This window comes from Primulina tabacum, chromosome 1 (genome assembly GCF_025594145.1).
Source record: "Primulina tabacum isolate GXHZ01 chromosome 1, ASM2559414v2, whole genome shotgun sequence".
NCBI classification, from domain to species: domain Eukaryota; kingdom Viridiplantae; phylum Streptophyta; class Magnoliopsida; order Lamiales; family Gesneriaceae; genus Primulina; species Primulina tabacum.
Genome location: NC_134550.1, coordinates 4847087 through 4874507, shown reverse-complemented (window position 1 = coordinate 4874507; position 27421 = coordinate 4847087). Strand labels below are relative to the sequence as shown.

Sequence of the window (27421 nt, the reverse complement as noted above, 5' to 3'; positions counted from 1 at the left end):
AGGACCGATGGTATAGAAAGAGTAAGACTGATATCTAAAGAATATGAGACAACACCAACAAATAGATATGCACCTCCTTGGACTCATTGGTCTAACAGCCCGGTCCATTAGTACCCAAGTAGGTGCACTATATACTCCACAAATATGATGAAATAAAGTTGCGTCTTGGCTAACTGATATATCTTTTGTGTTAGTGGTAAGCGCTTAATCTTAACAAAGATTTTTTACAACTAATTTTCACAGCCAGAAGCTCATACTGCCCGGATTATGGAACTAGCTAAAACTCTTTCCCTACTAGTCTATTTTAACTAAGGTTTTCCACAATTAAAACTTTCAAAGCCTGAAGCTCTTTCTAGCCGGATTATAGAACTTGGCCGCTCTATAACACTTTTTTCATGCCATGTGCCTGATGGCAATGACACCAAAATTGCTTCCAAATAGATTTTTGAAATGAACAAGCCTCGGTTTTGAATAAATATTAAACCTGACTTCGTCTATAAAAACATAAAATATTGTCTTTATAGTACGAAATTTCGAAAATACATTACCGAAAATATAACGATGACTTCGGAATAAAAATAAAATGACTATTAGAATCGAAATTGAAATGTGACAAAATGCAATTTTAGTCTTGTAAGTTTATCTGTTTTGGGTTTTAGTCATGTAATTTGTCAAAATTTAGTTTCATCCAGTAACTTGGATTTTTTTTATTTGGTATTTTTTTCCCGGAACCGTCAAATCTGCCGGATATTACTTATTTGGTATTGATGCTCTCCTACGTGACATAAAATATACATAAACAAAAATAAAGGTAAATAACAAACATTTTTCCTCTCGTTTTAATGTATTGAGGTCGTTTTGGTTTATTTTTTCTTTTTTTATCAGATAAAATTTCATGTGAGTAATTTGAGTTTATTCTCGCCACATGTGTCACATGTGAGAGAATCAGTTCTAAATAAAACGTATTATATGGATTTAATGGTTTCACGCAAAATAAAAGGGAAAAAAAATATATCAAATTATTGGATGAAACCAAACTTTGATAAGTTATATGATTAAAACTCAATTAATGTCAACTTACATGACTAAAATTATAATTTTTTCTTAATTGGCAGCAAAGTTCCACAACTACTATCCCCATAATTCAATTTATTCTTTCTCTTTGATTTTATTCTCGTTCACCTCTTCATAGACGTTTTTGTTCAAATCTAGAAGGGGCTGAATGAGTGTGTGATATAGTTGTCACTCAACAAATAGGGGCAAAAATTCTCCCAGTTTTTTAAAAAATTTATACATAATAATATATTTTGATTAAAAAAATAAAATAATTTTGGGATAATAGTAATTGTAAATTCAATAATAACATGAATCATATTTCATAAGTGAACTGAAATGTTATTCTTGTGATAATGTGTGCCATAAAGGGTGATGCATTTAATCAATAGTGTTCAGAATATTTATTTTTATCATTCAGTTCATAATTATTCAGTACACACAAATCAGTATTTAATAATCAATAATCATATTTATAGAAAATCGTACTTTTAAAATATACATGTAATTAAAATATTTTAATTTTGACATAAAATATGCATTTCAATTTCGTTGCCAAAATCGTCTTCTTTGATAGCAGAATTTCACTAACTCTTTGATAATATAATTTTGATGGTGTATTTTTCCCATGCAACCTATGAGATATACATAAGTGAAGAGATATGCAACTAGTAATTTAAATATTGTAGCCATGAACTTGCAATTTAAGTTTTGTTTGGATTGTTTTAAAACTTGAAAAAAAAATTAATTGGTGATGTATGGGAGGGTCTTGGGGCTTCACAGTGACAGAGAAATTTTGACCCAGGCATGGATATATATGCACCACATGCCATAGTCCTTTGTTCCTTGAAGACATGAGAGCACTCGTTTAGCTGCTCCATTGTGAATTTACATTTCACTTTGCATGAACATTGCGGATATCCATTCAGCAATGTCAACTTTTCATATGGTTGGTAAAATTTCCACTTCTCTGGTCGCGAGCAAATGTCTCATTGTAGTGAAACTCCAACCAAATTATAAAAATTGAAAATAGATGTTTTCATATTCGACGCCAGTATGGAAACGATACTGGAATGAGGATATAGGCGGATGAATCCTGACTATGGCATAAAAGGCTCGTGCAGTTCGACCTTAACTAATTAAACATCCTTCACTAGAATAATGCATGGTAAAATCGCGCAAGGGCTCCATCAAGATGTATGCTCGGAAAACAAAATAAAAAATGAAAAATATTTTATAAAATTCTTGAACAGTAGTCTAGCTAGTTGGTTTTTCGTGATTCGTGAGAATCCGTATCCGTTGTTTTTCGATGCATATTGGGTAAACCTTGACTACCGCATAACAATATACGTGTGTATAGATCATAAAAAGATAAAAGAAGAAAATAAAATCATGTTCCATTTTGCTTAGTCTGGATACGGCGCGTTATCATTACAATATTATAAGTGGAGCGAAGTGGGCACATCAACATATACATGGCATCTAACTGTAATATGCGCTCCAACTTCCTATGTTGATTTAAGCATGCAGCACCTCTGAAATGGATGTCTACTGCTTTCTCGATTCAAAACTTTCACCAACTTCCCCAACTCACGAGATTCTATTAAAGTTTTAGAAATGAATTTTAAAAATTAATATTTGAGATACTCGTTATAATTTAGGTGCTGCAATTTATCATGACCCCGCCACGATTTTTGTGATAAAAAGACTCTGGTGAACAGAAGAATTCGCGTGGGTGCTGCAACCTCACTAGCTTATTATATTGTCCAACCAGACGGACTTTTCTATAATATGCATTGCCCCGTGCATGCACTATACGTGAGTATACAACTTCATCACACTACTGACCCACGCACGATCCGTCTGCGATCGTTGTCGGAACCCCCTAATCTACATGCCTTACCCAAAAACTTGAACACGCTCGCGGACACATCCATTGACATACATGGAGCCGTGGTTATCTCCATGTAGCTAGGGTCCGGCCCCGTTAAAAAATATTAAATATTTGTAAAGTCAATCTTGAAACTAATAAGTTTAGGTCTTTTTTTACCATCATTTGCTTATTAAAATAAACTACTTTTTTGTCGCTTTAACGAAATCTTGTTTCATACAAAAATCATGCTTAATTAATCTGTTTGGCATACTATATATGGATACATGATTACTCACTTCTACGAATACCGAATTGAATACTGATTTGTCATTCACCATTTCCGTAAAGAGTAAGGAGATGAAATTCAATGAGATTTAATTTACCACATCCGACGAGAATAGTTAGATATAAAGTCTAATGTTCTAGTTGTTTGGTCGTTTCTATGGGTTACGTCTAGAATATTTCTCTCTATATGATGTGGTCAAATGTTAGTTCTTGGATCATCAACATATATCTCAACTTTTACAAACATACGAGAGACAAATATGATCTAATGATATTAGAATTTGGAGAGACACTTAACATTGACTAACTCGTTTTTATGTTGTATTTTCATTTGAAAAAATTTATGACACGTGAACATTTCACATGATGAATCTTCCACTCGTATAATGGGTTTTCTCTCGGGTCCTACCATTTCTCTCTCATTATTTTGGAGATATGCTGCTAGCCCGTTCGATGAAGAAAAATAAGATTAAAATACCAAATTTAAAATGGTTGAAAATGTATTTTGGATCGAATAAAAATATATTTGGCTCTGCTTTGATCATTTTATTTAAAAGAATCTTTTAATATATATTTATTGAAAAACTGCATGCATTGGTGATATTATTTCAAATTATTATTATTTTTAGCATTATGTGATTACTTATTTTAAAAACTGATATTGCGTATCGTGCTTGAATATAATATAATAATAAAATTATTTTTTTAAACGAAGAAAAATTGAATATAAAAATAAACTGAACGTGCATACTTGGAGAAAATAATAAAAAAATATTCCACACACATAAATAAACTCATTTTCAAAAAATAATAATTTACATATACGCTAAAGGTGTCCATTTCTTTTTTAAGTAGTTGGGCCAACATATCCTGGGCTAATACTGAGGTGACCCATTACATCTTATAGCTTTTGTTTAGCGTTCTTTTCTCAGCGCTAGCCACGCAAACAGAACGAAAGCTGAAATAGGATAATAAGTTGTTACACTATTAGTGAAAATAATTAAATATAAAATATGATTACGATGTTACCAAAATTTGTATGGTTTGGTCTATTGAGCTAATTCTTCAATCTACGCTACTTTTCGTCATTTGCCTTCAGAATTTTTATTGGATCATCAGACATATCATGAATCATCATTTTGAACAGTTAAATGTGTGTACATGCGGATTTTTCAGTTATCATAATCTTCTTTTGAAACGAGTCAACTGTTGCTGCGTGTGCCACATTTCTACATCGCGTTTTTGGCGATAATTACTTAGATACCCTCTCAGACTGAAGAATTCTCCAAGTCGATCAACTACTAAGGTGACAAACTACGAGAGTGGGTGTGTTGTTTTGTTTGTCCAAGAGTGGTTGTATAAATCTTTTGAGATAGTGAACTATTCGTTTATTGAGCAATGATCCAATTACCCGTGGAGTAGGTATTTATCCGAACCATGTTAAAAAAAACCTTATGTCTATTTTACTTCGTTTATTTGCTTCATTTAATTTTTTATTCGGTTTAACATACATAAATTTAATCAAATAATGGAATTGAATAAATATACGCAAAATTGAAACTTTTATTAATATATACGTTTCCATAGTCCGAATATACTTTGATTTGAGACTGTCGATGAGCTACAAAGAGATCGATTTAGCTACTCAAAACTGTTGCTAATTAGCGAAGAGTTTTGGAAACCGTCACTATAGGTTTGCGAGCTGATATTAGCGACGATTTTAAGTTCTGTCGCTAATCAAATTAACGACTGTTTTAGCGACGGAAAATGCCGTCGCTAATCAGAAATTTTTTTTGTAGTGTAGCTATGAGAAATCGAAACATATTAACAATTCATAAGTGAAATAAAAGTTCTCTTGTGAGACGGTCTCACAAATCTTTATCTGTGAGACAGGTCAATCATACTGATATTCACAATAAAAAGTAATACTCTTAGCATAAAAAGTAATAATTTTTTTATGGAGGACCTAAATAAGAAATATGTCTCACAAAAAACAACATGTGAGACTGTCTCACATAAATTTTTGCCAGTGATTTAACTCCACAAGGTCGGGTATAGAGATTTTCCGATTAAATATAACCGATAATTGGAAACGGAGATGTGGATGACAAACTTATCTTTGTTCCGTCTCATTGTCATCCCTCCTCCTGTGATGATATGTCTTTCTGGTTTTCAACAATATCACGCCTAGCACTATCGGATTGCAATTTGCAAAATTATAAAAATACAAAAACAAAAATGAATGGGTTAGAAATGATTTATCTTCCCGGGTTGGATTGATTCGAGTCATCGATAAAATCCAATCTAATTCATTATGGGACCGAAGTGGGCCCAAAATAATTTTAATGGGTTGGTCCTGATAGGCCTAGGGTCAACAATACCATCACTCCCTTGTGCATATTGATAAGAGAGGACCAAATGGTTAACAAACGAGACAATGAAAAACCTACAACCACAAGAAAGAAGTAGAAACATGTAATATTTAGAAACTTCATAATTTTGGTGTTTTTTCCAATTCCGACATTGTCATTCGCAAAATTTACTAATTTTTCATAGTTTTTAGTATTATCACAAAAATACAAAGTTTTGGTGATGATTTGGGTTCGAAACCTAATTTAAGATGAGGTGTCGGGATCGAAACAAAAACAAAAACTGAAGTCTTTGTGACTCACAAGCAGTGTAAATAATTCCAATGGATTAGATTGTAAGAAAATCACATCAATTTGTACAAAGATCCTAATTCCTAACATATATGATTGTTGGTACGTGGGGAAAAAAGAAGAAAGATATAATATACGAAAAAAGTAAAATAACGAGTTTTTTTTTTCAAAAAAATAAATTTAAAGAATGAAAAGTTTCATCGTCTCCAATCTCCAATTAATTGTTGGGACAATCACATGATGTGTTGGGACATGGTATGTTATGTTTTAATGCCTCTCTATCATGCATGCCAATAAAAAAAATAAGTCCCTTACTCAAAAAAATTAAAACTTTAACATTTAAATAAATATGACATATTTATCAAACGTGGCCTAGGTAACATTTAATCGAGTCTTTTTCAAACGGACGAATGCTTTAATATATATAAAAATAATGGAGGAGAGCCGTTTGACGAACAATTTTTAAAGTTCTAAAAGAGTAACAATCCCTTCACTTTTGGTGTAAATCTTGATTTTTTTTAATGTTCATTTAATTATGATGTGTTTGACTACTGATACCTCATAAGAACACGGATCATGAATGACCCGATACCTTAAGGTGATAGCTCAGGTCATAGTCAAATATGCGTAATATTTTCTTCAACAGCCGGGCATGGAGACGCCCGGCACATTCTCTTCCCGGGCAGTCAAGAGCCCATGCTCTCGTACGAATTCCCGAGAACTCTCTACCCGAATTACCTCGAAAAACGCACCACACTCGAGTGTATTGATATGGGCAATATTATCTGTTAGAACATTATGTATTTGGCGTGTTATATAAGTCATCAGAAATATGATCAGCCCCCTTATCATACTTAGCAGGTGGCATTGAAAACAAGATAATGATGAGATTTACTGCTATAAACAGCAGACACATTTCTCATTTACAGATTCTGAAACTTTGAACTCTCAAGCACGCACATATATTTTCACATATATCGCTTGTGTTCTTCATCTTCACCTGCTGACTTAAGCATTGGAGTGATCATGTCGGACAGCCCTCTGGCGTCCATTCAGGAGTTCTTTTCCTTGTTTACAGGTCTTAATTGAAGTCATTATCCTTACTCAAATTTCCTAAACACAAAATTATCTTCACCATCCGGTGGATCACCCACATATCTTATACCTAATTCGTTTGGAGATCATCAACTATAATTTGAAATCACCTCTTTTATCCGTTGTTTCTTCTTTTTTTTTTTCTTGCCTTTTCTTTTGTTTTACTCATTGATGGCTTGCAAAAGTGTGCATCCCATCGTCCAACTCGGCTTTTTCTATACCGCACCGGATGTTCTACATCGTGTGTATCGAAATCCATCGCATTGTAGTCAAGCCAACGTGGTCCATGTCAACATCCACAAATTCATCGTCACACTAATTACTATGGTCAATCTATCCTTAAATCAATTTATCAATGTTACCGAAGATAAGGATATAGTGATTTTTTATTTAAAAAAAATTCAAATCCCACTCTTTTGTAATAAGAGAGAACGTTAAAGATTATACCAGAAAAACTATTAGTAATAAATGTGATATGATACAAATTTAAATACATAAAAACTGTTGTAAGACAGTTTCATTAGTCAATTTTGAGAGACTGATATTTTATTTGGACAGTGTTACCAGCTCATTTAAGTATCACCGAAAGAAACATACTGAATTTAAGATGCTTGATTAAATTATTTATTTAAATATAATGAGAATTTGAAGAAAGAAAACACTCTTTATTTGTCACAAAAACTTTGTTTTTTGAGTTGGAAAAGCTAACTAGTGCTTGAATTTGAGAAGGTGGGGAAGCTAAAAATGCTTAAACCTCACGCCAACACCATTTATTTCCCACCCAACCAATGTGATATGTGGCGTGCCGCTTAATACCCTCCTTACGTTTTCTCTTTTCAACCGACAATTTCACTGCAACTATATTATCTCTTTTTTAAAAAAATTAAAATAAAATTAATAATATCATTTTTATAGAATAAACCTAAATCTAAAATTTATTTGCTTACGAGTTATTATAGAACTTATATATATTTTACGAAATCAACAAGAATTTTTCAGTGTCAACTGTAAGTCATTAGCATTAAAAAAATAAATTTTAGGAAACGATAATTAAGAATTTAATAAAACAAATACTCTAAACTTTATAATCTCTCCTCGGTAAGTAAGGCCAGCTAGTAACCTACTGCACCAAACCATTTTATCCAACGGAAAAAAGAATGTACAATAGCTAAACCGGCTCACCTAAACCGGGTACAGTCACATCCGGTTCTCAACTAATGCTCTATGTATTTCTCAACTAACGCTAATCGGATATAATTCTTCAAAAACTTCGAACCGGCGATGGTAGACCGGCAGCCTCCATCTCCGATTCCTTCTTCCGACGCATCTCCAAAACTTTCCGGTGGTTGTTCGAGTGCAGCTCCAGGGAGAATGTCGGGCTGCAAGCGGGTCGGTACTCGGGCAGAAGCCGGCCCGACTTGAACCTCACCCCACATGCGTTGCACAGAGTCTTCGAACCCAGCGGGCCGGCCCGCCACTGTGGGGTCTTTGTCACCCCACAGTGGCTACACCTCCTCGGCTGAGAGACCACGCCGCCTGCGCCGTAGGGCTGCGCCTGTTTTTTCCCAGGTTTCTTGGAGAGCAGCTTTCCCAACGAATGCTTCGGGGGTGGAAACGACGTCGTGGAGTGTGTTGAGGATGAGGATGAGGTGGAGGATTCTGTCAGTGAAGGGGACAAGACGGGCCAAACGCGCACTCCAGTCCGGGCCCTCTTCGTCCGGGCTTTTGTCTGAACCGGTGTCGTGAAACAGCTGGCCTTCTGGGCGTCCGCCGCCGGCATAGATAGATGCTCAGCCGAACCGTGAGGCCATTCTCCGGCGATGGAGTAATCGGAAAACGAGTCCTCGATGAATTGGGATAACCATTCCAAACTCTCCAAACCTTCCGCCTACAAAAAAAGGAAGGAAAAAAAAAAGGCAATCTTTTCAGTTTTCTTCATCCGCAAAAACGTTTCATTTCACATTGGAATGCACAAAATTCGCTTCGGGACTACCGCAACACTCGGCTCAGTGCAGGGAAGAGGCCCAAAATCGCCATTTCCGGAGAGAACAAGCTTCTCAGGTGCAGTAACTTTTTCTTCAGAGACAGACGTCGTTCCCTTCTGGTCCTGTTCCTTATCCTCCGGTTCTCCCTCTGAGAACGACCCATTTGAAAAGTCCAGAAGCTCGTCAACGAAGAAGTCGTCCCCTGTAACGCCGTTGACACCCCAGACATCATCCCCAAAAGGCGTCGCTTTCGCCGCCGCCGCAGCCTCGGGCCCAAACCCGCTCTTCAAGGCCCCCAGCTCGCACTCCATTCCTACAAACAAAGACCCACATGCAGATAAGAACAAAAATGCACATGAAATCGCTCCTTCATATAGAATTCACAGCAAAGAAACAAACAAAAATTAAATAATTGAGATAGTTATGTGGAGTAACACCTGAAGCAAAAGGTGAACGACAGGAGAGAAGAATGGAAAAAACTGTTGAATTTGAAGGGAGTACTGTGGTAGAGAAGAAGAAGAAAGTAATGGGAAAAACGGATTATAAATCCTACTTCTTCATTATTACAGTGTAGGAAAAATTTATTAAAAAAAAAAGTGCCTGTTTCATTTCTTTTCCCCTCCTCCTTTATTCTACTTTTATTTTGTCTATCGTCTTGTTTTTGTTACCAAATATATATTTATTTATAAAATATTTTGTAATTTATTTATGAGATTTCAAGAATTTGATTGATTTATATGATATTAGCAACTATATAGGACAGGGTTTTTTAAATAAATTTAACAAATGTCTAATTTTTTCGAATATCAAATTAATAGTACAGACAATATAAAATCAGCATGGTTAGGTTGAGGTTTCGAAATTAGATTATAGCCCTTTTTGGATTCAAGACATCAAATTGCATAATCCTTCATTTAATGATTTTTGCAATGTAAAAGATTGATAATTGTTGTGTATTACGATATTAAATGTTGATTTATAATTGGTAAATTGTACTTACTTTGAGGGAAATCAACTTTTTTTATGTTAAAATATTGACTTTATAATTGGTAAATTATATTTAATTTTTTCAGTATTGTTATTTTGAAATTTGAATTCGAATTTAAAAAATGGAATCGCTCGTTTGACTAATATGTGTGAGTTAACTGGTCGCATTGATAGGTGGACATTCATTAAAGTTTAAAGTTGCCGAGGATTCTTGTGCTTTCCCGCTCTACCCTTTTTAATTTTGCATACATATATTTCTCGAGATTTCCTACGATAAGGAAGACAGAACAATAGACTTTTTATTTTATCTATAATGAAACTTCAAATATATATTTATTATACGTTAATTTTCTGCATTAACATAATGTAGTATTTAGGCATGTTTTCATATGATGTCCTGATTGAATTATTCAAATCGCTGTATAAATCCTCCATAAAGGTCGACAACTTTTATTTGATCCATTTATGCAAATTTGGCATGAATTGGAATGTTTTGAGTTTAATGAATAAAAATTAAGGAAAAAAAAAGACGAATATTAATTTGATCGAACAAAAAGAAAAGAAATACACTCCTTAAAAGGGGTTTGAAAATTTTTCAAATAGTAGGAGAGGTGTTAAGGCGCCTAAAAGGACATCTCGGCTCCCACGAGCGGCTTGGAAGAGGAGCCTAAGCGCCTCCTATAGCACAGGAGGGGCTCTCAAGGGCCCCTAGAGACGCCTCGTCGCCTCCCTGCGTGCAAGAGAGGCATCGATGCGTACTAAAGTCGAGAGGGAGACGTTCATGTGTGCAAGAGAGGTGCTTATGGACATTGATGATGTCATATTAGAGATTAAAATATCTAGAACTTAATAAAAAATTGTCATATATCAATATCATTATATTGAGACAGTCTTGAAAAAAATTTAATGTTTATCACTTTTCTCCGGTAAATTCGCCTACAGACATGAGCGTCCATTTTGGGTAAGAATCACGGAGAATCAATGTCACATCTGAAATATTCTAGAGCTATTGGAAGTCTTGTATACATCACTAAGGGTATTCGATCGAACATCATCTGTGAGATAAATAATTGAGTTCATTCACAAGCAATCCTAGTGAGGTTAATTGTAAGGCTTTGATAAGGTTACATAATATTTAAGACACACTTTAAAGTATGATTTGCAATATACAAGTTATCATTAAGTGCTAGAAGGATAAAATGATACAAACTGAATTTATAAAACCAAATACTCCAAATCCACTAGCAGCTATGATTTTAGAATTGGTGGTGGTCTATTCTCTTAGAGGTTGTCCAAAAAAACATGCATTGCTAGGTTCATAATATAATCTCAATTTATAGCACTAGATAAAGCCGCAGAAGAACTATAATGTGGCTTGACAACTTTTTTAGAGGATATTCCTTGTTGGACAAAATTTGTGCCTACAATAATAATATATTTTGACAGTCCGCCCTCAACAAAATATTTATGAAGCCAAGACATGTTCCATGTCCAAAACGTACATCGAAAAAAATCAAAAAGAAATTGTAAGAAAATTATCCTGGAGTTATTGTTGATGTTCGATTCTACACAAACTACTAAGAAGTTCAAGAAATCTAGTTCACTTTGTGACCTAATAAATTTGACATATTATACTAAGAAAGGTTCAAAGCCAAAAGCGATGCGATAATTTTTCGTGTAAACATTCACGTGCATTCATACTTTAATTTCATTCATGTGAGAGATTGTTGGAATGTTTTGAGCCTAATGAATATAAATTAAGTAAAGAAAAAGATGAAGAAAACTCGATCGAACAAAAATAAAAGAACCTTGCGCCTGGGAGACGCTAATGTGCCTAAAAGGGGAGCTTCAGCACCCGATGAGCAGCATGGAAAATTCCAGGCCGCATATGAGGCTCCTATTTCTAGTATTGCACAGGAGAAGCTCCTAAGCCCCTCTAGATGCACAGTAAAGTCGAGAGGGAGGCGCCCAGGAGCCTGAAAAGTGGCGCCTAGGCGCTTAAACTGCTGTTTGACGGTAGTTACGATGGTCCAATGCATTTAAATTGGTGTCTCCAGATGTTTTTCATTTAAATTCTGGATGAAGGGAAATCTCAATGGTGACAAAACACGTCTCTATAGATTGATAATATTAAATACATGATCAAAGGTCATTTAAAAGCATTAGAATTTTGAAAAAATTCTGCAGACACAAGCATTTGCATTAATTTTGTCAACATTTCTTCCATCCTGGTTGCAAGAGAGTTTATATCATTAATTTTCTGGTTATAAAACTCGTAATCTACTGTGTTATAATTACAAGAGAAGTTGTATTTTGGGAGAATATTGTCAATACCAGAGCGGGGCAAAATCTTCGCAAAAACATAGTGTTCGACACTAGCCTCAACTTTTGGCGTTCATTTGCCATCTTCAAGGTGCCACCACAAACATTAAGACGGCTCAAACCGTGCCTATATCCTTGCATCTGTTCCTACTTCAGTTAATGTGAATTTTTTACGGGTACATGGACCACCCACGAACAACAACGGGGGCCTTGGTTCAGTTTGTTGCTTCCTTATAGAGTTGCTTTCCATTTAAGTTCATGTGAATATAAACACTTGTATGCAACCCAATACCCATTTTTTACTTGGAGTAAGTTTGAAAAGATCTATAAGGTTATATTTTAAACTTATTGCAATCTTATTTTTGCTAAATTAGGCATAAGACGGTTATCAGTATAATTTATCATATCTCGTTTTGCTCTGGCAAGTGAGTGAAATATTTGTATGATGTCAAAGACAGTTCTATGAAAGTCCACAAATAAAACTAAATGAGCCAAATATGACCATAGACCCTATCAAGAAAAGTCCATACTACACCGAGTCCGATGGAAGTTCTTGGATCTTCTGAGCCTCACACGAATATATATGTGGGGTCCTTTACCTATTTTGGGGATGCAAGTGTGACACATGACGAAGTACAATCAAATCCCACTCTAACACATAAACCCTGGTTGTTGTACGTAATGCCACATTATGTAAGTTTAGTTCAGAAAATGCAACAACTCCTACCAAAAAAAAAAAACAGTGATTCGTGTTTAATTCCATTGAATATATGTCGTTACCGGTCTCACACACCCTAACAGTCGGGTGCATGCACATAACGCGTGTGTAAAATAATGATCGCATCATATTTTTAGGTAAGTGGATTTTGGCGTAATCATAGTTTGTTTTGCAGATTAATCTTTTCTTCCCTGATATGATACATCGTGAGCTTATGGTGTATGTGATTAGGTAGACATGAAGCTGACAAGTGATTGGCATGGATTTGAATGTAAAAGATTGTTATAATTACTTGAAGATTTTCAAATTGTGCCAAGTTCTTTCATTGATAAACTGACACCCGTGAATGGATGGGTTATGGAGATTGATTTGCCTGACCCTTGCTCCGTCAAAACAAGATTTGTATCTTTTGTGTTATATTTGAAACATGATTTTTAGTTGTACCTAATAGTTATTGCATTTAGTTTTACCATTAATTTAATTTTTAGTTGGAATGTACCTAAAATTCACAGGGAGATAGTAAAAAGACAAGCGAGAATATTTTAGTTGGAATGTACTTCTTGCATTTTCAAATAGCATATTCAACTATAAATGCATGTGGGAGGTAGCATTTTCCCCATCCTTTCTCACCGGCAATGAGTCTTGCACTATTTATTTTATTCATTAATGCACCTGTTTGTTGGTGTAGTTGGCAATGGAAGTTCACATATATCAACCATTGCTGAGATCTATTTTGATGAGATAAGTTAAGAAGATTGAGGAAAAAACTTTGAAAACTAGACAGATATTGGAGATTGTTGAGATCTAATCGAGGAAGATAGACAAAGAAGAGAAGCTTAAGATATAAGAGGTAGGGTATACATATAATTAATTTGTAGGATGGTTTGGTGATTTGGGGATCTTTTTGGTTACTTTTGGTTTGTTAAGTTATCTAATTTACTTCACTCGGATGATATGAATATTTATTTATGGGAAACGTTGCGCTTTGGTCATCTAACTTTTCAAATTTTTATCTCGGTCTTTCATCTTTAAATTTTTTATAATTTCAGTCATTTTTCATAGAAGTATTAATGTGACACTACTAACGTCGTATTAGTGTCAAAGCTGAAAAAAATAAAAATAATATAGCATATTAAAATTATAATTTGACAACATGGCGGAAAACATGTAATAGGTTGTGCGCCAAAGTTACCTATATTTATAGGTTTTCGGCTTGGACAACAAAATTTATAGAATATCAAACGCCAGAAATTTTAGGTTGTGCACGGAATTGATAGATTTGAGATCTTGGATTTCAAATGCCTTGGCTTCCATGGATAGAAAAAATTAAAGTAATTTCAAATCCACTTGGTATCAAGTTATGCAGATTCAATAATAATTATAATGGATTTCAAATACATCAAATATGAGTGTTATTTGAAATTCATCCCTAAACTCTTTCTCCAAATCAAATCATTCTCCTTAAACGAATTCTTTCAATCAAAACACAACCTTAAATAATTGTGTGAACTCTAATTTTCCTAAACCTTAAATATTTGAAATTGTATTAGTTTTATTATTAAAACTACTAATATGTATAAAATATACTGTTACTCATGGTATCTATGTACGAATTTTATTTTTCTAGGACTATGCATACTTCAATATGTAAACCTTAACGTTTTTATAGGAAAAAATGATATTATTAACGGCATCTCCAATTCTTTGGATGAGTCAACTATTCTGCCATAATAGCGCACCAAAAAGTACAGTTGAACAAAAATCTCTTGTAAATCTATGAGACAGATCGAATCGGTCTATAACTCGAGTGAAAAATAATAATTTTGACATAAAAACGATATTATTTTATTAGTTGAGTCGGATCAAAATTAAAACGTGAAACAATCTCAATTTTGTGTTAAATGTAATATTAGAGTATATTTTAAGAATTATTTTTTCAGCATAAAATTTGAGATAAATAAGTTATAGATGTATTTGATATCAGGGCAGAAACTTTATCATCTGAAGTAAAATCTATGCTAAAGTAATTAGAAACTTAACAGAGTTAAGTTTGGCAAAGTACTTATAATCTGCAGACTGCAGGTACTAAAAGCCTAATACTTGGTCAACTTTTGTTTTTGTTTTACTTTTATGTGATGATGATTCGAACAATTTTTACTGAAAGATTCCTGAAACTGCAAACTATTCTTTTCGTGCTGTGCATGTCAAAGAATCTAGAATTGTACGTAGAAACTCAAGTCTTCTTTCCTACATTATTAAAAAAAATTATTTATCCAATTATACAAAATATTTAAATAATGAAAATTGAATGTTAAATAAACACTCGTAACAAAAGCATCTCCAACACATCTCTATTTTGGAGTAAATCTCCAAAATGGAGTATGGGTTGGTGCTCCAACCCAACTCCAAATGCAATCTCCATTTTGGAGATTGTAATATTGATCCTCCATTTTTGGAGGATCAATATTCATTTGAAGATCAATATGGAGATTCCACCAAATTACTGAAATACCATCATAACAATTGCAAAATAGTCTTTTTGTATTTTTATGTATTTGTTTTGCTCCATTTTATATTATTATATTTCAAATTATTTATTTAATTAATTTTAATGTTAAATAATTTTTATACTTAGTTAATTTATTTTAATTGTTTTATTATTGACCATTTGTGGGAGGAGTACAGTACTTCGGAATATTAGTATTTTTAATGATCAATTAATGTGTTGTTCTTTAAACCATATGTGTCGTTTATGTTTGTCGTGATTTATATTTTATGTTTATATTATGAATGTTGTATCTTGTCGTTTATGTTAGTCGTATAAAAAAATGTATTATTTTAAATAAATTGAGTTTAATACATGTTTTATTGTATTATGTTTATCGAATTAATTAAGTTCGGTTATATAATACATTATGTAATTATATAATTATACGTGTGTGTTTTTGAAAATGAAAAAAAAAAAAAAAAGAAATGAAGTATTTTGTAATATTCTTAGAAGATATGGGTTGGATAAGATTTTTAAAAATAGAGATCACGGATCTCTATTTTGGAGGATAGAAGATGAAAAATAGAGGATATGGGTTGGAGATGGCCTAAGTTAAAAGATTTGTCTAACAATCGAACTCATAACTCAAATGTGCATCTCATTGGACCGTGGAGATAATATATAGATTAGTTTTTCATTAATTCTATGATAAGTATTATAGTTTTAAGGCATTGTTTGGTGTGCATAATAAAAGGTGATTGATTTTTAATCATTCACTTATTAGGTGTTTGGTGTGCATAATTAAAATTGTGATAGGCCCGTTCAGCCCGCACTGTATGCATTATTATTTTCTTGTTGGTGATTATATAATCCTTTAGGGGAGAAGGGATGATGCTTGATTAATTTAATTTTTTTTTAATATCCTAAAGTTTAAAATACTTATAAATTCAAAAAATTTAATAATATTTAAATATAATTTTTAATTTGACCGATATTATAAATAATTTAATTATTAGTGATCATATTTTTATTATTATATTATTTTTAACCGTAATATTATAATTTTTATTAACCATTATTTAATATTCAAATTTATATTAATATTTTAATTATCACAATAAATGCATATTCATGTTATTATCAAAATTTAATTATTTTCTATAATATTAATCTATTTTTTAGTTTTTTTCAAAAATTGAAATTAATGAAAATTTAATAATTAATATAATATTTTAATTTTATTTATAATTTTTTAAATCAATCAATTCTAGAAATTTTATTTATTTATTCAATCATTTTAAGAATATATTACTAATTAATATATGATGAGAACATTTTAGTAAATAATTAACAAAAATAATCAAGCAAGTTATAATTATATCAAACATCATATAATTTATCATAATGTATTGTTTATTCTTACTTTTTATTTTATAATCACTCTTATTATATATCATTTACTTATCTTATCACACGAACCAAACGGTGCCTTATAGATTAATAATATGATTTATGATCAAATTTTTTTTAAGATTGTGGTTGATGTTCGGAGTTGAGAAAGTTCAAGTTTGAGGAGTTTTTCTGACATAAAGTTGAGTACATGAATAGTATTCGTGAATTCATTCAAACATGAATTTTAGAATTCATGCATTATACTTAGAGTGAGTATGTATGTTTATTTAATGTTGTGATGTCTATATGAAAAAATATTGAGTAATATAAACAGTCTTGTATTATCAAAGTTGAAATCAAGTCATACACAATACAATTTCTAATATTTAACTTCACCTTCTCTCGTCTCTTTTCTGATATTTTATTATAGAGTCCACCATCTTCCAACATATGTTTCATCAGTAATCATACTGTCATTTTAATTCTTTGTGGGTTATGTTTTGTATAGACAAGAATCATGTAAAATGTAGTTTGATTTCTATGATTGTAATTATAATGGTTAGTTTTGTTATAATTATGTTTATAATGTCTAATTTTTTTCCAAAATAGACCTATTATAATCTTCGTAAAAAATATTCATAAGAAATATGGTAACTATCACGCATTAGATAAATAAAACGTCTTCAAAGTCTGGTCAATGAGTGTAATTGAATCGAGCTGAACTTCAAGAATATTTCAGTATTCAACTTCGAGCTCAAATTCAAATAGATATATTCAAAGCTTGAATTTTTATCATTAGTGGCTCGAATGATTTTTAGAATTGAGCTTCAACTCGAAGTTTTACAAACAACACTCCTCGAAGAGGTGCTGCCTCCTCGGTGGCCTTTGCCGGTGCATTTAATGTATTACTTTCAACAATTTACACAGTAGCGGTTCCTTCATATCCCATTGTAATTTATATTTGATACCCCATAGGATTCCCGATCATGGATGATTCGGGAAATTAAATGGATAGTCCAAAACAGAATCAAATATACAGCTCACTTTCTTCATCAGCCGAGCATGGGATCACCCGAGATATTTTCTACCCAGGCGGTCAAGAGCCCGGGCTCGCATACAAGCTCTCGAGAACTATCTACCCGGGCTACCTCGAGAAGCGCACCACACTCGAGTATATCGGTATGGGCTATCTTATCTATCACCGCCTCTTACCATACTTAGTAGGTATGTACTGAAAATAAGGTAATGATATCTTCTTATATAAATAACAGGTACATTTCTCATTTACAGATTCTGGAATTCTGAATACTTGAGCATTCTCACGTATATTCACACATATACAAATCATTTCACGTTTCTTCGCTCACCCGATTTACCTCGATCACATCAATACTCAAATCTCAAATCGTACTCCGAGCCCGACACGAGAATGACATTCTCCGTTCCACCGCCAAATTTGAGTATCATCTAGAGCAAGCCCTTCTACGTGGAAGAGGTCCAGTCCGATTATGGGTTAGAGAACCTCTGGATTTCGGTGGTTTAGTTTGTGCATAGATCTTTCGCCTATAGACCCCACCTTTTGCGATATATCATAGAGAGAAAACGCACTGGGCTCCTGAGTACTAGCATTAGAATTGAAAATATTTATTATATAATATATAAATAATCTAAATAAAAATTTTCGAATAAAATAATTTCAACTGAAGTTCGATTCAAAAAAATTTCAAAGTTCGAGTTCGATTGGAATTCAATAATTTCAAATATAAATAAAATACTTTTTTAAACAAACTAACAAAATTTAAGAACATATTTGATTCGTTTAGAGTCCTAATTTATGATATTACATATTTCAAACTAAAATTTTAGTTTTAAAATTTTAAATAAGTTTTAAAAAGAAAATATATAAAATGAATTTTACTGTCATAATATATATAGTCGAAAACTTTTCTGAGAATATAAGGAAAGTATGAACGGATCGTCAAGAGCCCTTCAGCTACGCCCATTGCCTTCGTCATTTCTTCTGTTCGAGCGCTCCAATTTCTCCAGAGGTACACTATTTCTTCTCAAATTTCCATTATGAAATTTTATTAGCCTTTTTTAACTCAATGTTTGTGTCAAATTGACGGGTAAGGATGCTGCGATCTTGATTCTCGCAGGTGTAAATTTTTTGCCCCTAAAATATATTGTGAAACTCAGTTGTTGTTATAGCTTCGAACCCGAAAGAGAGAGCAATTACGTCTTCAAGATGCCGGAAGTGGGTTTGCAGAGGCGCTCGGTTTTAATTACAGCGTTGGCTTGTTTAATGCTGCTGGGAAAATCTATTCCGCAAGCCCTAGCTTCCAATTCTGCATCAGCTTTTGTGCAGAATGTCATATACTCTAACAAGATTGCCATTTTCTCCAAATCCTACTGCCCGTAAGCCTTGTCACCCTGGCGCGCTACCGGTTTTTGATACATTTCATATATTGGATGTTAAGAGTGATATTTTTCGTCTCTATTTTAAAAATGGAATGGTGCTGAGAACTGCTACTACTAGTTGAATAACAATTTGAAGGGAATTGGTGTTATTTTTTTAGATCTTCGCAGCATGTTAAGATTGTATAATTGAGTGTGTATGGGTGAAATTTAGGAAGACGTGTGTCTCGTTTCTTGGTTCAGTGCACTTATTAGATTGAAGAATTAATGAAGAAGCGTGTTTTCGTTTCTTGGTTCAGTGTAACTGATCTTCTCCCTATCACAGTTTTTTGTCATTTTTGTTACGGACCGGGCATTTGTGAATTGCTGTAAAAGAAGGTGATCGAGCAAGAAGTTATTAACCCGATGGTAGAATGTTAGTGTCAATTTTTTACAATCTCTCTTCATCGTGCAAAGGTTCCCAATTACGTGAGAAACATGAAATCGGAACTTCTTCTTATATCTTCTAAGTTATTTAATGACCTAACCACAGCTTCCTCTCAATTAGAAAGTGAATGAATTTAGTGATCCACAGCTTAATGTCAACTGCAATAACTCACGGTAAGACTTACAAATGGCTGAGAACTGATAGAGTACAGTGTTATCTTGACAATGAAGTCAGAAAGTGATAGATACCAAAAGGCGGGGCTCAAGCGGTTTTGGTCCTAGATTTGATATGGTGCCATCAGTGATGGCTTGTTCTTATGTTACATTTTACAATATTGCTTTGGAGCATCTGAGCATGTGTGATTGCTGGTGGATCTGGTGCTTCATCAATTAGAAAAACTGTGTCTGAAACTGGTTTAACAAATTCTATTTTAGCTTCTACATGTTAAATTTATATTTTGTAGCGCACAAATTTGGAAAATTTACTCCCAATCTGCAGATTTCAAGCATAGGAGTTATCCTTATGTCCCAAAGCTATTTATTCACTCTTACGGTTTTTTTCTGAGACTAGATATTCCTTGAGGGCCAAGCGAATATTCAGTGAACTTGCTGAGCATCCTTTTGTCGTGGAGCTTGATCTTCGCGGTATGGGTCACGTATATCCATTTTATCTATTAGCATATGTTCACTGATGAGATTTGCATGAGGTGGGTTCTTGCTTTTCTGTTGCATCACAACAGGACTTGCAGTTGCTGATTTTTTTCTTGATGACATGTAGATGATGGGTACGTAATTCAGGACGTTCTTTTGGATCTGGTTGGCCGACGAACTGTTCCCCAAGTATTTGTGAATGGCAAACACATTGGTGGCTCTGATGGTAGGATTCATTTTTATTTTAAAAATGTTATATACTGTGAAGAAGTAATATAATGATATTATCCTTTTTCCCGATCGAGTGAAGTCAGGAAATAATTAAAATTGTTTCTTTATATGTTTTATGAAATAAGCTTTTACCAAAGATATGAATATCTATTTAATATATATTCAAGTGAACCGAAATTTATTTTAGAATACTTTGCTGCAACTGAATGACATCGGTTTTTCTTTTATCTTCTAAATTAGATCTCCAAGCAGCAGTTCGGAGTGGTCAACTGCAAAACCTTCTGAGTAGTGCTTGAGGAGACGTCTCCATGTGAGCCAACCTCACATAAATGAAGCTTGAAGTTGTTCTTTTTGGGAGGCTGAATATGATCTAGAAATATAGAAAGATCTTTAACCTGGAATTTCATGATATCTTTTCAAGGCAATGAAATTGTTGAATGTATCAATTCCATGTTCATAATGATGTAAGAGTTTATTCTAGGAACTGGGGTGTCAATTTTGGTGGGTTGGGTGGGTTGTGTCGGGTTGAGCAATAGTACTGTTCAAAAATTGTTTAACCCGAACCCGAACCCAAAACTCTCAACCCGAATCCCAATCAACCCGATTAACTCGATTTTGAATTTTTAAAATAAATTTTTTAAAAGAAAATTAAATAAAATTCAAAAATGTATATTTTAATTTAAATACATATTAACAAAATCTCTTTCATATATATGATTTAAATTTGAAACTCTAATTGTAGAAAAAAAAGTATATTTTACTAAATTAAATAAACAATTATTTAAAAAATAAAAAAATGTTCAAAATAAATATTAAATTATGAAAATTTATGATATAAATATACAACAAATATTTTTTCAAACATATAATATACAAAAATGTAGGTAATATTTATCAATTATTTTTTAAAAATATTTAAAATTTTCGGGTCAACCCGAATCCAACCTGACCCGATCATTTTTTTTCGGGTCAGTTATCGGATCCAATTCGATATGACCCGGACTCGATAGCTGACCCAGACTCAAAAACCCCAAGTCCAAACCTAATTTTTTTCGAGTTGCACAGTGTCGGATTGGCTCAGATTTTGGCTGGTTCATTTGCAGCTTATTTTCTGAATACCATTGGATTTTCATGATCTGTGTGCGTTATTTTATCTACTGGAGGATGTGTTGATCCAAATAATATTTAAATTTTGCAAGTCCCATGGTGGCCACATTAGAGGGTGCTCAGGCAATGCGATTCAGACTTTTCCTTAAAAAGAGTGCACGAGGTTGTGAAGTTCCGTGTCACTGCCTACTTATATCGTATAAAAATTTTAAAATCTTGCAACCAAAATGAAATACAAAGTCTGTATTTCCTGTGTCATGATCGGTATAGATATACGGCAGATATGGCTTCGTTGTGTTTTGGAACGAAAAATAATAATGAGAACCAAAAGAAAATGGGAGCCCCAAAAATGCCGTCTTCTGTATAATCTGATAAAAATGATGTTTGAACTTCCAAAAGGATGAAATCTTGCCTCTCTAGAAATCTTTTCATGCTGCCCAGGTAATAATATTCTTGCACTCAAATCAAGATGGAGCTGTGTAGGAGTCTGGTCGCCAATCAGATTTCTGCGCACTGAGTATCCCTTCTTGGTTTTTTGAGAAGGTTAAGTGGACCTCCCAATGCAGAGACTTCAACATATTCTCCACTTCTCCAACTGTGCTGGAGTCGTCGCGCACGATCAGTTTGCCACCTGGTCTGACGATTCTGTCAATCTCTGCCATGACTCCCACAAGTTTACACCTGTAAGTGTCAGCTGAATCAGTCGTCCTACCTACAGTATTCAAGTATAAATTTTAATATGAGTGAATTCTAAGATCAACCAACAGTACCTCTTTTTCAGTTTTGTGAAAAGATGATCAGCGTGTAGGAGATCATATGTTCTTGGATATGTACTGAAGGATTCACACCAGTCATGATATATCCCAAAAAGACCGCGTTCGTAGATTATGGGAAGTGTATCTGGAGAATCTATGTTCACCACATTCATAACCCATACTTTGAGGTCCTTCAGTGCTGCGGCAAACCTGTAAGCATTTCTTTCTCAGTGTCAGTTTTTGCTTTTGAATCCTTTTAATGACTATATAGAGTGTAGTTATTGAAACAAGCTGATAACTGTGTTTAGTTACCCTCCGTAAACTGCTCTCATGTCCATGACGTTTCTCACATTGGACCAGCTAATACCTAAACCGCTCATATATGACTTGGTGACCACCTTCTTCCAGTGTTCATAGTCTGATGCAAAGTCATCTGGAGCAGGCTTTCCATAAATTCCCATTTGCGACTTATTTAGCCAGTATGGTGGTATTTGCAACCGCTTAGGCCATTCCTTTGGCCATTGTGATCCTCTCTTGTCCTTTTCGATTGGAACCCTGTGCATGCATGGCTGCAAAGGTACGTACCTGAAAGATATCATCCTACTTGTTATCTGGATCCAAATTGCAGGGCAGAAGAGAAGTTACAGTAAATACGTTGAAGCAACAGAGGCCTCTGTCACGTTCTGCTAATTTGCCTCTTCCAAGACCTGTAAGTGCTAAGGAGTTTTTTCCTTGGGTAGAAATATGGATGGATGTTTGCTATCTTATAACAATTCTTAATGGAAATCATACCATTTCGAAGCTTATTAATTTACGAGTTCATTCACTCATAAATTTAAAAACCAATTCTGTCACTTTAACTGGGTTTTACGCTAATATGTCGTGCAGCCAAATAAACTCTAATGCAAACTTATTGAGTTATTTGTCTTATGATTTGAAGCACAGTATACTTTTGCTAATACAAGGACATACAATACATTCCTCGCTAAAAATGATTAAATTTCCTACTGCACAAAGATGATTAGTTTTGGAATGTTAAATCATAAGAAACCACGGGGACCTACCATGCGGCATTCGGATCATCATCATTTTTACACATTTGGGGTTCACTTTGCCCTCTTTTCTCATAGCAATTGTTTGAGGTTGGCTTCTGAAATATAGCAGCACCAATAGAATTCAGTCTATCTTTCCTAATTGTGACTACCTCCCAACACATGGCAGCTGTAAGGTTGGACATAGCTACGAGGAAGAGAACATGTAATGGTATAGGTTAGCTCTATTTAAAAATAATAATAAGATAAAAAAATTGAAGATAACAACCTTTCCATATCATTACATCTTCCTCAAGTGTTTGATAGACGGGAGTTGCTGACCAAACAAAATAACCTCCTGGCCTAAGCACCCGATTTAGTTCCAAAAGCAGAGTACCACCTTCATCAGAATCCAATTTTTTAGAATGGATTGTATTGTTCTAACTTTTGCTAAAAGATGAAAAAATATTGATACATAAGAATAATATGAAATAGAGAACCATCTGCATGCCAAGGGACTCGGCAACGTGCACAGTGCACAATGTCAAATACACTACTAGGAAATGGCAGTCTCTGAGAACCCATCACAGCAGATATTGCTGGTATTCCCCTTTCAAGCGCGAATTGGACTTGAGCCTCATGTTCATCTTTGGGGGCAAAAGACATTGCAATCACATCTCTTTCAAAGAGATAACCTCCAAAGCTGGCCACTCCACAGCCTACATCCAATATAACTCGAGTGTGTTTTCCCCAAGCAATATTTGGCACTGCCTACAACAAATTATATTTAGGGCACGTCTTGATGAATTCAATTTAGTGGATGTTAAATTATCTTTGATCAATTTAGTTTTATTGTAATGAATCTCAAAACACTTTCAAATTGGCGCCATTTATAATACTTTCTTCAAATACTCCGTAAATCAAATCCCTTCCTACAAAAGAAAACCTTCTAGAATTTCAAGAATCAGCCAAGAAGTTTTCAGTTAGGTAAGCAACTCACTCAATGGAGTCCAGAATAACAGTTGGAGAATTAACTCATTCATCGGAGTTTACCATAGGCAATATTTGTGTTATATCAAGAGCATATGACTCATTGCATGTATTGTATTTGCAAATTTATTCGAATCAAATGTGTGGTTTACATGTTCGTAAATGCAATATACTTTGTTTTCATCATTGGTAAATTATCTTACCTCTTGTATGAAATCAATATAATGCAATGCTCCATGTATGAATTGTGTTCCACCACCTGGGAAAGTGAGGAATTCTCCAGTTACCTTCACCCAGTTCTGGTGCCCCTTCACTTTTGCCAGCAATGTGTGTGGTACATTATGGTACCATATCTGCCACCACCAGATATGCACACGCACTAAAAAGTCATCATGATAATGATAGCAGGAACAATAAAAAATGATACAGTAACAGTATTATACCAATAGTAGTGTGGTGGTGGTGATAATAATAGTATCGGCAGTTGCGTTAATGTAGTATTGATAATAATATAATAAATAGCAATGAATCCGACTAAAATTTATAAGCGTGAATGTTCTCTTTGTGACTACACCTTATCTCTGCTTTGAGGCCACACAATTGGCGTCTTATACCCCTTTGGCAGTGGAACCAAGCAAGTAGGAGGCTCCTCGGGGCAATGCCGCTCACGATGTTGGTAGTGTTTCATGTTGTGTATTTTTGCTATTGCTTTCAGATTGTCCAAACATGGTATGTAATCTGCATCTGCTGATACATTGCACAGCTGCCATGTATAACCGTAGATGCTCCTATCTTTTTCATTTGACACAGCCTTTCGTCTCTCCTTCTGGTTCACTGACTGGTCTGCTTGAGTAAACCATGCCTTCTTGGATTCTACAGATTCTTTTGGTATCTCCGAGTTCTCCCCGTTTGGAAACGTATTGTCATCATTTTTCTTGGTGAGTTCTTGATTATTTTCTTGTGAATTAATATCCTGATTAGTTTCTTTTGTATTGCTTTCATTTGATTCTTTCAAATCTGAGCCATCTTCAACTGAATTTATAGATGCCTCGTCATGTTGGATTTGATCATCAATTATCGCCCCATTTGGATCTTTTTTTGACTGCTTTTCTCGTTGCTTTTGTTGCATCTGTGAATCTTCCTGCTGTTGATTGTCTCCTTTATCTGAAAACTGATTTTGTCCAACTTTTGAAGTATCATCGAAATGTGATCTGTGCTGAACTCTCGGATCTTCTAAATCTTGCGTTTGCATGCTCGCATGGTCATCACCATTTTTAACTTTCTTGCTTTCGGACTGTCGATTTTCTTCTTTCATTCGTTCATCTTGTCGATTCTGAGTGCCTGTTTCCTGAGCAACTTGCGTCTCATAGGCTATTTGGTTTTCTTGTTCTTCTACATGCTCTTTCCCCTGATCATCTAGAACCTCCGTTTCCTCGTCGTTTCCTCCTCCAATGGATTCGTTATTCGATGCATCTGCATCATCAGAAGTCGATGCATCCTTCTCGCTTGGCTCAACCGGTTTGATGACATCATCAGGTAATTCACCAGGTACGTCTTCAGTAATCAGATGATCATCTTTCTTCGTGTTGTGTTTCGAGTGATGAATTTGGGAGACGGATGTTATTTGCTGTGGAACTTTGTCGGCAGTTCGATAGGTGGATTTTGGTGGAGAAAAGGAATTTGATGCTAGAACCCATACTCCCAATACACACAATGCTACAAAGACTACTGTTGTAACTGTGGACGAATAAGACGTGCCTGAGGATCGCTTACTCCCACGAGGTTTACTCGTCGCCATGAGAGACTTTAAGATGCACAAAAAGGGACACTGAATACAGACATTAACGAGAGGAAGATGGTGACACAAATGAATGAATGAGAGTTGTGAGAGAGATCGGCTAGTTTTGTGGGTAAGAGAGGAGTGTGAAAGAAAGGTCAGCCTAAGATCCACGAGACTAGGACAACAGCATTATTATTCTTCCATGCAAAATTAAAGTAAATAACACTAACACCCTCCAAGTGTGATTAATTATACAATCTTTCGTAAGGGGCAAGACAACTCTTTGGAAACAATACATTGTTTCATAATTCATTTTCATGAAAAAGTACATTGTTTCGTGAAGAGTCGAGTCTGTTCTGAATCAAAATTTCGTTTCTATATATATGGTATCATTATTTAAAAAAAATTATTCAGATTCTGATTTGATTTATTCACCCGCAAATACAGAATATCTTCATTATATACTGGGAGAAATTTTTTTATATTCATGTGACTAAAGCGAGGGAGAAAACAATTCTTAAAAGAAAGCGTAGTAAACATGTCTTGGAGTTTATTTATTTAGATTCGAAATATTTTCTCAACACTTTTGACCACTGTAAATGCAAATATGACAAAGGCTAACAGAGCCATATAATATATGAAGCCAAACATGAAGTCCAAATAACATAAATATTTCAAAATTAATCAACCCACAACCATATATATGAATAATATTAATATTTCAAAACTCATCTATAATACAAAAATCATATCAAAATTAATTTACTATATATGAACTATTAAAAATAATTTAATTTAATTTTTCTTTATGTGAGACAAACTCATCATTCCCCGATTTTATTTATATATATATATGTATATGTATATGTATATGTATATGCATATATATTTATGATTTGTGAATCAAGTGAAATAAAAATGCATGTGCTATATTCTACTATTTGCTTTGTATTTATGGGCTTCCAAGACTTTCTCACTCACTTTTTTTCTTTTTACTAGTTTGCTTAAATTTATGGGCTTCTTTTTTACAATTATTTCAATGAAGTTATTCATATAAAAAATCATGCATGCATGCATAGTAATTAGTTTCGCCCGCCAAAATTAGAAATCCTGGTTTCGCCCCTGCTTAGCTTCGATATTCATTTTTTTGTTAAGATTTTACTGTAATATAATGTCA

The 27421-nt window shown here is 33.9% G+C and overlaps 3 protein-coding genes and 1 long non-coding RNA gene across 4 annotated transcripts; 2 read left to right on the top strand and 2 right to left on the bottom strand.

The window, feature by feature from the left end:
- Positions 1–8008: 8008 nt before the first annotated feature.
- On the bottom strand, positions 8009–9544 carry LOC142533919 (GATA transcription factor 7-like). The gene is made up of 3 exons (XM_075640886.1): positions 9389–9544; positions 8960–9264; positions 8009–8854 (listed from the first exon to the last, which is right to left on the bottom strand). The coding sequence occupies exons 2-3, from the start codon at positions 9260–9262 to the stop codon at positions 8228–8230; spliced, it is 930 nt and encodes a 309-aa protein (XP_075497001.1). The 5' UTR covers positions 9263–9264; positions 9389–9544; the 3' UTR covers positions 8009–8227.
- Positions 9545–18787: 9243 nt separating this feature from the next.
- Positions 18788–21065, top strand: LOC142533786 (glutaredoxin-C3-like). The gene is made up of 5 exons (XM_075640710.1): positions 18788–18906; positions 19015–19273; positions 20271–20344; positions 20478–20576; positions 20822–21065. The coding sequence occupies exons 1-5, from the start codon at positions 18825–18827 to the stop codon at positions 20875–20877; spliced, it is 570 nt and encodes a 189-aa protein (XP_075496825.1). The 5' UTR covers positions 18788–18824; the 3' UTR covers positions 20878–21065.
- LOC142533867 (uncharacterized) lies at positions 19280–20240 on the top strand. Its single transcript, XR_012816840.1, has 2 exons — positions 19280–19419; positions 19649–20240. It is a non-coding gene; the product is annotated as an uncharacterized LOC142533867 (long non-coding RNA).
- Positions 21066–22105: 1040 nt separating the features above from the next.
- On the bottom strand, positions 22106–26468 carry LOC142533705 (putative methyltransferase PMT27). Its single transcript, XM_075640604.1, has 8 exons — positions 25039–26468; positions 24668–24817; positions 23975–24245; positions 23764–23874; positions 23508–23682; positions 22756–23028; positions 22459–22653; positions 22106–22369 (listed from the first exon to the last, which is right to left on the bottom strand). The coding sequence occupies exons 1-8, from the start codon at positions 26260–26262 to the stop codon at positions 22153–22155; spliced, it is 2616 nt and encodes an 871-aa protein (XP_075496719.1). The 5' UTR covers positions 26263–26468; the 3' UTR covers positions 22106–22152.
- Positions 26469–27421: the final 953 nt, after the last annotated feature.

Coding starts and splice junctions, on each gene's coding strand:
- LOC142533919 (XM_075640886.1), bottom strand. CDS start 9,262: ATGGAGTGCGAGCTGGGGGCCTTGAAGAGCGGGTTTGGGCCCGAGGCT. Junction 8,855..8,959: donor GCACTGAGCCGAGTGTTGCG/GTAGTCCCGAAG, acceptor CTTTTTTTGTAG/GCGGAAGGTTTGGAGAGTTT.
- LOC142533705 (XM_075640604.1), bottom strand. CDS start 26,262: ATGGCGACGAGTAAACCTCGTGGGAGTAAGCGATCCTCAGGCACGTCT. Junction 23,683..23,763: donor AGATGTAATGATATGGAAAG/GTTGTTATCTTC, acceptor TCTTCCTCGTAG/CTATGTCCAACCTTACAGCT. Junction 22,370..22,458: donor TTCACAAAACTGAAAAAGAG/GTACTGTTGGTT, acceptor TGACACTTACAG/GTGTAAACTTGTGGGAGTCA.
- LOC142533786 (XM_075640710.1), top strand. CDS start 18,825: ATGAACGGATCGTCAAGAGCCCTTCAGCTACGCCCATTGCCTTCGTCA. Junction 19,274..20,270: donor TTCTCCAAATCCTACTGCCC/GTAAGCCTTGTC, acceptor TTCTGAGACTAG/ATATTCCTTGAGGGCCAAGC. Junction 20,577..20,821: donor ACACATTGGTGGCTCTGATG/GTAGGATTCATT, acceptor CTTCTAAATTAG/ATCTCCAAGCAGCAGTTCGG.